Here is a 12,835-nt window from a genome sequence, read left to right on the forward strand (position 1 = left end):
TTTTCAACATGCACTCATTCATGTCTGTTTTATTTAATTCATGTAAAGTTACATCTTTATTGGGGCAGGACATGACGGATTACGCTACGTGACTCCATGAGTTCGTCTCAATTTTTGAGATCCAAGCTGCATAAACTATATCAGGCATTTATGTCTCAAACCTCATTTCTGCATGCCTGTTATGTTAAATAAAGTTGAATAATTAAAGCAAAGCAAGTACCTTACGTGTGCACAGAGTTGTTGTTGACTGATCTCCTCAGACGCGGGCTGCAATGGCGGAATTCTCAAAACGGCCACAAGATGGCGCCGTTTATCGGCAAATCCGATATTACAAAACCGATACCCGATTATGGGAAAATGCTTAAATATCGGGAAAAATATCGGTAAACCGATACATCGGTCGATCACTAATCTTAACATACCAAACAAAAACCACTATAACACAAAACCACTGAGTCTACTGGTGCATAAAACATGCTGAATCTGGGAAAAACAGCAAAAATGTCCATTTAAGGAAACTTCTCACACAGATAAACACATCTGGCAGTACCTCCAATGCTCAAAGAATCACAGAGCCTCATTAGTGCTTCATTACAGTGATTCATTACTCTAGACAGTGATCATCCCAAATCCAGGAATCCCCTCACGACCGCAACTCTCCCACATTTACTCAGAGATGAGGAGGTTATGATGAATGTTTGCTCTTTGGTGATAACAATACTGATAATCTTCCAACGCGCAGGAGGGCGAGTATTAGCTTTTCATCTGGGCTTTTATTGAGTAACACTGTCCTGGAGCGCAAGAGACAGATGTTGCTGACCAGAATTATAAAACAAGGAAAAGACGAAAAACACTGGCTGACATCTACAGCTGGGACTCCCCCCGCCCCCTTGACATGACTCTGAGATGTAACAGTCCTTTACCCATTAATTATTCACTGGGAAATACATGAGGCAGGAACTATATGTTAGCTCCTCCATGCTGGCAAAACAGGTTTAGCACACAAACAAACACACACACACACACACACACACACACACACACACACACACACACACACACACACACACACACACACACACACACACACACACACACACACACACTTCTGTGGCAATAACATGCAAATGGTAACATGGAACGCTCCCATAATGCACTGCACAGAGCCACAAACTATACATTTATTAATATTTTGAATTAGTATTTTTTATTTTCAGTTTTCATTTTCATTTTCAAGGTTTAATCATTTTGTTATGTGCTTTTGTCATTTTTATTAGTCTTTGAACTTTAATTTCAGCTAGTTGCCAAAGCAAACATTTTTCATTTTTGCTCAGGTTTAAATTTTTCCTCTAATTTTTTATATTTTATTTTCTGTCAGCTTTATTTCCATTAATGAAAACAATTTTTTATGAAGTTTTAGTTGTTTTAGGTTTAAGTTTTAGTGACAGTACAGTACTGATATAATGTGTTTGTATAAACCGAAAAGCTGATTTGATGCTCACCCCAAAATGTAAATTATGACCTTTATGGCTCTCTGTTGTGGAATATGAAAGATATTTTCAACTATTTGTGGATACAATGAAAGTCAGTGGGGTGCAAAACAATTTTTCAACGCATCTCATTTTATGTTCCACAGAACAAAAGAAAGTCATACAGGTTTGGAACGACATTAAGGTGATTGAATGATGACAGAATGACAGGTAAATAAACGTTGAACATGATGTAAGTTCAGTAAAACCATCCGCTGGGACTCATGCACTATACATGTAGCAGTAGCACCAACCACATTGTCCAGATCTGTGTCAGCGAAACATAAAGCATACACTTCCCCTGTGAGGCAAGACCATGCGCACTGTACTGGGTGACCTAATTTTTAAGCACAAAAGATCCTGAGAGAATGGCGAGCTTGTGAGCAGACATGAGGAAAATAGCTTTGCCCATGGGTAGCGGAGAGGGAAAAAAGCATTAAAGATATACCTCATATGGAGAGACACGGGAAAGCTTGAGAGGGCCGTTGTACGGTTTCTGAGTTTAGAGAGTGTCTCAAATGCCAAACGCCTACACATCGATGTAAACACAGACATGGTCGCTTAAGACGGCGGTCAGGCATGGTGAGCGGTTTCCACAGCGCTAGCAAACCGAATACGACATCTAAGACACTGACTGACTAATTCAAAGAGGAAACTTTCCATTCATGATACACAAGTCTGAAATTGCTTTCAGTAAATCCTGAGCAATATGATGCAATGACATCGAAAACAGTCAGGTGATGCTGAACAGTCACAGGTTAGCTGCTATCTAAACTACCCTACTGCACAATATAGAGAAAAACCCCTCTCAGCTTCCCACAATCAACTGATTACCTCACAAATCATGTCCAGACGTGACTCAAGCTGCGCAGGTAAGATCATGTTGCATAACTAACATGCCTACAGTCAGGGTCTGTCATCTCGCTCAACGGATCTGACACAAGCCCACAGTAGGAACACATTGTCTGTGAGGAATATCACTACTGCAGCCTGAATGCCCAGGATTCAGAGACTCAGAATCGAGAGACTCCAAAACAAAGACCACAAAACAAGAGTCTTGAGGAATTAACGATGATATAGCCAAACAACATAGCGCATCACAGACTTTTGTTTTTTGAGTTTTGAAAGCATGTTCTAATTTCAAAAATGATTTAAAGAAATAGAAGCAGTGTCAGATCTTTTCTTCCATTTTCTGATGTACATCAGAGTACAACGGCTTATTGGGGGGAAAAATCTATGGCGATGACTTGGTTGTAATAATCGGTTGTTGGCTGGATGTGGGAGTTGCACTCAAAAATGCAGGCAGATGAATGTGAATTTTGAGGGGTGGGGTTTAAACAGACTAACACGACACATTTTCAAATAAAAACGAAAAAAGTTGTATGCGTTTTGGCCATTCATTTACACGACAAGAGTGTTTTATGGGCCTGAAAACAAACTTTTGAAAACGGGTTTTAAAGCGCAAGTTTTTGAAAGCTCTTGTCTCCAGGTAAACATCAAAAACGTGAATGTGTGAAAACGGTGACATCATGCGCATGCATATTACGTGTTCAGTCTATAGGTGCGTAGTGTTTCTTTAAAAAGTGACATCGCCAACTACTGGCCTGGCATGAATAATACAACGTTTATAGTCATTTTCACGGATCCATGTGAATGGGAATTCTTTTGACAAGGTTGTCGAAAGCAAAACACGTAAAGGAAAAACGTTTCCGTTTTTAGTACATCGTTGTCGTGTAAACATACCCTGAATGATTGGAGAAGCATATGTCACCAGTGTAAAGTCAGTTGTTTTCAGATCTATAAGATGGATTTAGAAAAAAGAATGCGAATTCTTAGTTCATGCTAACTTTAAGCTTAATTTAGCATCGTTATATCAGACATGAGAAAATAAAAAGTGCAAACCATATACAGAATGTCATGTCAGGCATTTAGGGTGCAAACTTAGTAATTATTCATTAATCATAATGAGAATGTTCTTTATTTGTTTGCATACAACCCTCCCCCCCCATCAGAAATTTTCAAATTTCACTGTGTTGAAAGTTTGGTTCTGCAAATTCACATCATGTGAAGACATGACCAATACAAGATTGATAAGAAATGGTGTGAATACTTAGCTGAATTAAAAGAGCACAGACAGTGTTGCAGGAAAATGGAGTAGATTGTGTGTTTTTACATTTTGACTGTATTGTCATTTGTTATATGTTGAATATCACGACCACTGCAGTGTCTGAACAAATTTTGCATGGCCAAAGTCTAGTGTGACCACATCATTAGTTTTGCCAAAATCAGATTAAAATAAATTAACTCGACTCTCATTCTTTTCACATTTATCATTGTATGGCAAAATTACGCTGGCAAAATCCAGTCATTCTGATAGGAATCCCAGATATCTGGAGTTCCGCATTAGGGTGAAAAAGCTCCCCACTCAGATTTCAGCAATTTTCAAGTTGGTCATACGAATTTGCCGCACTGACCAACTGCTTGTCTTGAAAGTGACATGTGTGAGCTGTACATCATTCATACATCGCTACACTATTGAGAAAAGCCAACTGACCTTTTTTGCGTGTGAAATTTAGCTAATCTGACCGCTCCTTAATTCTTGCCAGATTTAGAAATTTGACAATTGTACTTTATCCCACCTCCCGGCTCTTGTACGTTAACAATTCCCGGTTTGAGTCCAGCAGATTTTAAGGGCCAGTGATTTTTCCTGTTGTTGGGAAAGGAGAACTGAAGTACTCATCAAGCAGAGCAACCAAAAAGGAACTCAGCATTCAGACCACCTAGTGTAGCCCAGAGCACCCAGTATCCAGAGCAGCCCGGCTCTGTCCACCCAGTCAGAGGATGTATGTCACAGAGAAATGATCCCAAACACAGCGAACAAAAGACAGACAGAAGCTGCAAGTTCAACACAATACGTGCACATGTTTGGCACGGAAACATCTTGATAGTATATCATTATCATATAATGGCGGGGACAAGAAGTGAAGCTGTCTGCAATGAACACATTGCCATTTTAATAGGCCTCATACAGCATAGGGCATTTCATTCGGATGAACACCAGATACAGTTTAAAATATCCAGCTATAAATTCACTCAGACGAAAAAACAAAACAAAAAAACGGATGACGCAAAAACTGCTCACGGTAGGCTATAGCCTACAGTGCGAAATTATTCCCATAAACACTACTGTCGTGCAGTCACATTAGACATAAAAATGATCGCTTAATGGTGACTTTTGTGAATATGCTGTCTTGGAATTATTCACACATTAATGCCGCATAAGCGGGAACACAACACGAATTGTGTATTAATAAAAGCAAATTTCTAGCTTCATTATTTCATCAGATGATCGAGGACAAACATATAGCTAGTGCTGCAGCTTTGTCTTTAATAATCATTTATACAATATTTGTATTATTCCTCACAAACCATCTCTACATATCTCGAAAATATATCCAATTCTACAAAATTTTCCTAATAATAATAAGAAAATAATTCGTCCATGATCTCTGATCAGTTTTTTTTTCTCGGTCAGGTGCATGAATAACATGCAGCTCCCATATTTCCCCTCCATCGTTAATGGCGAGATGCTGAACATATTTCACCCATTGTAACGTTAAGTCAAAACATCTCATTGCACTGAATCTCTCCACTCACCCGCAGAGCAGACAGGTCGATCTCATCCAGACTCCTCGCAGGAGAGTCACTCGCCATGATTATCTGTTATATTCAACAATATAATGCCCGAAATTTCATGAATACAGACGCCGAGCTGATCCGTGTAATACACCAAACAGGCTGGATTGACTTCAATCGGACCAGATGAAGCTCCCGGATGGTGCGAAGTCGCCGTTCTTCGCAATTCCGGGTATATAAAACCGAATTAGCCGCTATATGGCCGCATGTGAAGGACACATCTCGTGCTGGTACCGTTGATCTGCTGCTGCACGAGTCCAAAGCACCAGCGCGCACGAGTGGACGTGAATCAGGGCTCGGCAAGGCGGTGAAGGCGTGTCAATCACTGGGGTTTCTAGGGCGTGGTCAGGGCAAGGGGCGTGGCCAAACTCACAGTAGTTACACGGTCACTTGAAAATAAAAATGAAGAAAGGTACGAGTTAAGATGTTTGACAAATTGGACAATTAAAAAAAATCGGTGTAGTTTATTTTATAGAACAAAACGTGAAAATGTCTTAATGTAATTGACCATAGAACCACCACTTTTTCCAGAAAATGTATTGTTGTTGTTGCCATTGCATGTGTTGAGCAACTTATGATGTGTAAGACCAGTCAGAAACATAGAGACACATTTCAGACAGTGAGACAGTGAGCCACAAACAGTACACTTCCTCACCTTCCGTTTATGTAAGCAGCGCGATTTATAAAACACCTCCTCCCCCCACACCACCTTCCTCCTATTTGTCTTGGCAGAAAACATCCTCTCTTGACACACTCAGTCTGTCATAACGGCAGTCCCATTGAATGTTATGAGCTCGGATCTATCTATCTATCTGAGCTCGTATCTATCTATCTATCTATCTATCTATCTATCTATCTATCTATCTATCTATCTATCTATCTATCTATCTATCTATCTATCTATCTATCTATCTATCTATCTATCTATCTATCTATCTATCTGGCTGTCTGTCTGTCTGGCTGTCTGTCGATTTCTGTCTGTCGATTTACAAATGAATGACATAGTACTACAGTGCTCCATCTAGCGGTGGAACTTTGAAATAAGTACAACAGACTGAATAGGGATATTAATTATTCTAAAGGCATTTTTGTGCTTGATGGGGGAATACATACAGGCATATGTGCCTTACAGGAACACAGTCTTGAAACCATACTCTGTGTCTCTTTGAAGCTTTTCCCTCAACATGTTGTTTGTAAAAATCCATGTTTCCCCAGAGTGAATCCCTGTCAAGCATTCAGCTAGTGTGAAGCCTCCCTTGCGTAATAGCTTTCATCTTATCAGCACAGACTGTGCTATGTGCTACATTTCTCTCATTCCTCTTCGCTTTTTGCCACAGAACAGCTTTGTTCCTCAGTGACTTTTACTTGTAAAAACAGGCCATTTTTTGTGTTTGAAAACCAGCTTGGGTTCTTGCGCATCTGTTCAACAACACTATTAGCATTAGCATTGCCTGTGAGAAAATGTTTTGTGCTGACAATGCAGTCAGCCCCATTGCAGTGGTTTGTGCAATAGCCTGCCTTTATGATAAGATCCTTTGTATTTGTGTGGCTTAGCCGGATCATATTTCATGCCTTCAAACCAGATTTTCTCCCATTCATCATTGTCACTGTTGTTTAGAATTTGTTTGAAGATTTAAGGAAAAGGGTGGTTATCTTTCTTCCCCTGTCTAATGAAATAACTAAAAGTGTTAGCGAAACAAAATCGGTCACAATAGTAGGCTACACATATCATTAAAGACTTTGCTAGACACGCGTACCGTATAATGTTCTGGGATATTTATTAGGAGTGAAACCCGTAGTTATGCAATATTTTCCCATGTGGATTCCTGTGAAGAATAAATTAGGTTAATCAGACCTAAATAGGTTATTTAAAAAGAGCCTCGTGTTGAATGTAGAAAATAGAGAAAAAGTTTTAAGGATATTATTAAAGATAATTTAAAAAAAATATATATATATATATATATATATATATATATATATATATATATATATATATATAAATATATTTTTATATAAAAAATAAAAAAAATAAAAGATTTTTTAAAATAATTTTAAATTTTAGGAATTTTGAATTAAAATGAAATGTAATGTATTTTGATATACTTAAACAAATTAAATAATGATTTAAGATGGTGGTGGTTGATCATGAATGTTTGCATGGCTCTAGGTTTTTAACCATCATCTCTCCATTTACACCCTTTCAGGAACCTTTAAATGACCCCAGTGAGTGACTCATGCTGTGTGAACATTTTATACCACACTATGTATATTATGTATATAAAAACACATGGTTAAATTTTAACATGATAAAAAGAGATCTCACTTTTTTTAATTGTAACAAGAAAGCCTACTCACTGGTAGACATATCTGAGGGTTTTAAAAACAATGTTCAGACATGCACAAGCTTGAACACAGGACGACATGCCTTTGTAGTAATCCTGGCCTTTATCTGTCTTTCTCATTTATTTTCCATCAGACAGAAAAGACACTGTGTTTAGGCTTGTTCTCTAAAATAACAGGCTCAAGGCAAACTTTAGGCCAGTTACCATTGTTACAATAATAGAACATTTACATGCTGAAATGGCAGCTAACTTAGTATCAGTTTGACACTGAAATGTATTATTTGTATGCGGGATCAAGAGGCATCCAAAGTCACTCATCAGGTTTTATAGCTTTATAACTGCATTGATGCGTTTAGCCCATGTGAAGCCCTGTAAAGTGATCTGTGCACTGTGGGAGAGGTAGGTCAAAGGTCAGGAGATTGTATCAGGGACTGTTCCTCAGCTGTAGCTCATAGACCACCATCTGCAGGGAACATAACAGCTGTACATATCCCAAAGAAACAAATGTACACACCACAGACAGTAAGACAGTGTTCACACATCCAGTCATTATCAGACACCCCAGAGAGAGAGAGAGAGAGAGAGAGAGAGAGAGAGAGAGAGAGAGAGAGAGAGAGAGAGAGAGAGAGAGAGAGAGAGAGAGAGAGAGAGAGAGAGAGAGAGAGAGAGAGAGAGAGAGAGAGAGAGAGAGAGACAGACAGACAGACAGACACACACACACACACGTTTTAATCAACCAGACAGATTCATCAACATAAATATACTATATAGACAGAGACATATGAGAGATGATAGACAGACAGACAAATGGATAAGCAAATAAGCAAGACAGCCAAATCCATCTACAGACCAGATCCACCAGAGTCGTGTGAAATCATTGTTTAATCATCTGTATAACATCAATTCACATATTTCATAAACATTCCAACACACATAATTTGTGTTTTTGATAAATATTTTGTGCAAAACTGCAATTCATGGGGAAAATGGTAAAAAGACATGAGGAAGATAAGACAGAGAGAGAATAGAAATCAGTTCCTGAACTACAATAAAAGTGCAGATACAGTCAGCAGTGCAGACATTCAAGTGCTTGGCTAACAACTGTTAGAGGTTACTTGCTGCATATTTAAACTGCGAACACACATGCTGTGATCTTTAGTGACGTAAATCCAGAACAGTTAGTAGTTGATTCAGTATTTCTAAATGGAATGTATGATGGTCGACAGTTTAATTGAGAACAATTAGTAAACTTCTATAGAGCTTCAGGCATAACATCCTTTTACAGTATACTGTACTATATGGACAAATAATTGAAATAAATCTGAATACTAGTCTGTATTCTTATAAAACCAACTAAATTTGGTCATAATAGACAAATGCTTTGGTCAATTTCAGTTCATACCTAGCATAGAGTGCACAGTAAACAAATAAGGCCACCAAAACATGGCAATTTAATGGATCATGTCCACTATCACAGACCCATAAATTACCTTGAAATACAGTACAAAAGGAATGTTTACACTTCATATAGAGAAATGAGAAAAGTAACACAGACATTAGTTGGCACTTACATGCAGAGAATACATATTCAGTGCGTGTTACAGGGCACAAAACCATTCACTAATGATGATGAACAAGAATCAATGTATTAGCATCCAATCAAGGGTCCAAGGACACCAAAAACCTTAATTTCATCATCTTGTATAGGACTTTGAAGGATAGTTCATAAAAAATAATATTAGTTTAAGTTGCATAGTGTTAGAATACACAAACAGTCAAGTTTTGAACAGGGACGAAACAAACCAGTCTGACGTCCTTAATTCCAGGCGTGTAAAAACTAATGGCTGACTCTCCTCCAGATCTCCTTTTCGGTCTCAGAAGTGTCCGTTTTATAATAAAGAAAGATGAAGTCATTCCTGGTACATCTGCTAGATTTGCAGTTTATTTTAAGCCTGGTAATGTTGACAGATTCTCTCATGTCCATACGTCCATGGGCACCATGGCTTCTCTTGATCCCATGGGTGGCAGAAGGTTCTGCTCGCTGAGGAACTGGAGAGGGAACTGGACCAGGAAGCCCCGAATCTTCTTCAGCTCCTCTTGAGCACGGGCAGGGTCTTCCTTCTCCAAACCAGGCTTTGAGAGGTAGCCATCCAACTCCAGAATCGCCCGAACATCGCTGGATGGCAAGCAGCGGAAAACCTGGAGGAGATGGAGAAGTTTAGGTAGACAGATAGATAGATAGACAGACAGACAAATGGTTATACAGATAGATGGACAAATGTGAAACATCTGAAGACGACGACATTTTGGGTGAATAGGTTAAGCTGACCTTCTGGTAGATGGTTGCATTCCGGGCAGCTGTGGTCATCCACACCTCCTTATAAAACTGGTCACTGATAGGGTCCGTCACGTCAATGCTGGGGTCAGTGTTGGCACCTAGAATCATCCTATTGATTTCAAAGGAAGTAGAAGACATGTTTGAACCTTATTTGCATGTGTCTAAAAATGCTAAATGCAGTAAACAGACTTGAAGAGTCCTGAACCTGAAACACTCCAGCCGCATACTCAATCCGAAGCGTCCAGCCTGATACTCCTGACCGTCCATGACTGACTTCACAGTCTGGATATCCTCGTAAATGACGGCCACCTCACTGTCTCTTTTACCAAGCATGCTCCGGTCATTGATATTGGCAGAACCTGATGGATGTAAAATAGATTTTTGATTATGATTGCGTTAAACATTTAAATGATTGACATTTAAAATGCAATACTACATCTTAACAATAGGAGGAGCCATTGCTATTTTTTCAAATGTTGATCTCACATTATGACAGCATCAGTTTCATGATTGCTGTATCATTCCTATTAGCGCATGTGCATAGATGATACAGTCATTAGGGGCTTTTGCTGTCTGCAAATTTCTATTTTTACTCACCAATGATGACGGTGTTGTCGTCAGCAATAAGCATTTTGCTGTGCACATATATCAGTTCAGTCACCAGCTTTCCCTCCAGCTCAGCGTGGGTCCTCAGACCCCCAAATGAGATGTAGTTCATCCACTGATCCCCCACTGCAGAGATAGAGAAAGCAAACATTTTTTTTCTGGTTTCGTTTGATATTTACACAGTTTAAAGGAATAGTTCAGCCAACAATGAAAATCTTTCATCATTGACATTTACCCAACCTTATGTCCTGAAAAACTCTGACTTTTACTTCTGTGGAATATACCAGAACATACAGTTTTTGCCCATACAATCCAAGTCAATGGGGTCCAAAACAATACTGAATGGACATTTTGTTTTCAAACTATCTTTTTTTGTTCCACAGAAGGTTTGGAATAAGGTTAAAATTAAGATAATAAAAACATAAATAAAATAAAATGTGTAAAACAAATATCTCATTTTCATTTAGTTAAACTTAATGCACAAAGAAACTAAGCAAGAAATATGAAAAAAGTATGTAGACATACACCCCCCCCCCCCCCATCCCATTAAAACTACTACTACTAATAAAAAAATGACAAGAACACACACAACAAAATAACTAATACTTTAATAAAAAATTGAACAGAAATTCAACTATTAATAATAACTATAATAGTTGCTCAATTATCCCTAACGTTTGGATGTTTGGAGTGTCAAATGACAGAAAAAAAACTCTATTCATCGTAATTATTCAACAAACATCCATTTTTTTTGTTTGATTGCTTATATTGAAAAATCTGGATTAATATCAGTAAAAACAGTCACATAAAATGACAAAACTTTACTTTTGTTAAACTATTTGACACAGTTTTTAAAGCAATAACTACAATAATAATGAATTATGCAAACTCATACGATAATAATTCCTTCCAGTAGTAACCGTAGAGTTTTGCACTAGCAATGCCAAGGTCATAGGTTTGATTCCCAGAGAAAACAAGAACTGCTAAAACATGTACCTTAAATGCAACATAAGTACCTTTGGATAAAGGCATCAGCCAAATGCCTTATAATAAGAATAATAATTTATAGGCACCTATATTTCAGAGTATAAGTATAATAGAGTATCATCAACTAGGTGTCATGATTATCACAGGCACAGAGGTTTAGTTTGAATTAAACAAACTAAATCTGAAAATAATTTCATGTTTAAAGTAATATCATGTTAGTTAATTTTGACTCGGACAGAATAATTACAGAGCAAACAACTCAGACATTCAGTCAATTTCCAGCAGTTTAACCCATTTGCTTTGTGCCAACTTGGACTTTTTGGCATGTATTTTGACATTCAAGCCACTTTAGGAGCTCAATGGAGGAAAAATAAACACTTCCTTCCTCTGTACAACAGTAACACCAGCGGATATAGTTTCAGAGTCATTTTACCTACAGTTTAATCTCATCTTTCTTTTTAAAATGCCTTTTTTATACCTAAAAATTTTTTTTTATATTTTTGTATTTTCTCAAGCAGTTTTATTTGAGCAGGAGGATATGTAGTTACACAGCACATAAACTCTAACTGCGTCTTTAACCGCGCCAGACCAATTATGCACCCACAATCATTTCCAGAGAATAGCGATATGTATCTGTATCCGTGTTCGGGACACTGCGGGAACGCTCTGATCCAGTGAAGCCGCAACAAAACACCAACAACTTGCTGGATAATTCAGGCACAAAGAGAAACTTCACTCCTTTCTCTCTCATGGCGGGTTAATAGATGCAGGCCGAATGATTGTGACACTGCAAACAGTCTGACTGCAAGAAGATGTTGCATGATAAAAAAAAACACACACAGTGCTACTTCTCCACAACAAGGTCTTTCAAAACATACCATTGAGTTTGTCTTTTACTATGAATTAAAAACCACAAGAGGGCGCTGTTGTGTTTTAAAGTTTAAGGGTTAGTTCACCCAAAAATCTAAAATATCCAATCATTTACTCACCCTCAAGCCACCCGTGGTGTATATGACCGTCTATGCGTTCCGGCTATGACGTAGAATGTAGGAATAGTGTGAGCTAAGGTGAGAGTAGACGGCTCTCGCGGTTCAAACAAATAATGCTGGGTAAAAAAACTGTTGCATTTCTTGACATTTCTCTTTAGAAATTCTCGTTTTAGACTTCTAATTTGTGACCTGTGTTTTGTTGTGCTGCTCTATCGTCAATGCGTCGGGTCAGAGATTCTAGTTTATAAAGTTAAAATTATGGATATTTTTCTTAAAAAACGCATCGCTTTGCTTCAGAAGGCCTTTATTCACCCCTTGGTGCCGTATGGATTACTTTTATGATGGATG

The 12,835-nt window shown here is 38.2% G+C and overlaps 2 protein-coding genes across 45 annotated transcripts in view; both read right to left on the reverse strand.

Moving 5' to 3' along the window:
• tnikb (TRAF2 and NCK interacting kinase b) overlaps positions 1-5,552 on the reverse strand; it is a 61,916-nt gene extending 56,364 nt beyond the window's left edge. For 31 of the 42 annotated variants that reach the window (XM_077244977.1, XM_077244974.1, XM_077244970.1 and 28 more), the window contains exon 1: positions 5,187-5,516. In XM_077244977.1, the coding sequence (XP_077101092.1) occupies positions 5,187-5,243 (57 nt within the window). In that variant the 5' untranslated portion in view covers positions 5,244-5,516. Of the gene's footprint in view, positions 1-5,186 lie in introns of all 42 variants that reach the window. The other 11 variants (XM_077244969.1, XM_077244952.1, XM_077244942.1 and 8 more) reach the window with 5 other exon arrangements.
• Positions 5,553-8,431: 2,879 nt separating this feature from the next.
• The window catches only part of pld1b (phospholipase D1b), a 33,067-nt gene continuing 28,663 nt past the window's right edge, over positions 8,432-12,835 (reverse strand). For all 3 annotated transcript variants that reach the window (XM_077244979.1, XM_077244980.1, XM_077244978.1), the window contains exons 23-26: positions 10,503-10,637; positions 10,111-10,264; positions 9,897-10,014; positions 8,432-9,766 (exon numbers count right to left, since the gene is read on the reverse strand). In XM_077244979.1, the coding sequence (XP_077101094.1) occupies positions 9,542-9,766; positions 9,897-10,014; positions 10,111-10,264; positions 10,503-10,637 (632 nt within the window). In that variant the 3' untranslated portion in view covers positions 8,432-9,541. The remainder of the gene's footprint in view (positions 9,767-9,896; positions 10,015-10,110; positions 10,265-10,502; positions 10,638-12,835) is intronic.

The sequence above is a fragment of the Siphateles boraxobius genome, unplaced genomic scaffold, assembly GCF_051911475.1.
Source record: "Siphateles boraxobius isolate OS27281-9 unplaced genomic scaffold, OSU_SipBor_1 26, whole genome shotgun sequence".
Taxonomy (NCBI): Eukaryota; Metazoa; Chordata; class Actinopteri; order Cypriniformes; family Leuciscidae; genus Siphateles; species Siphateles boraxobius.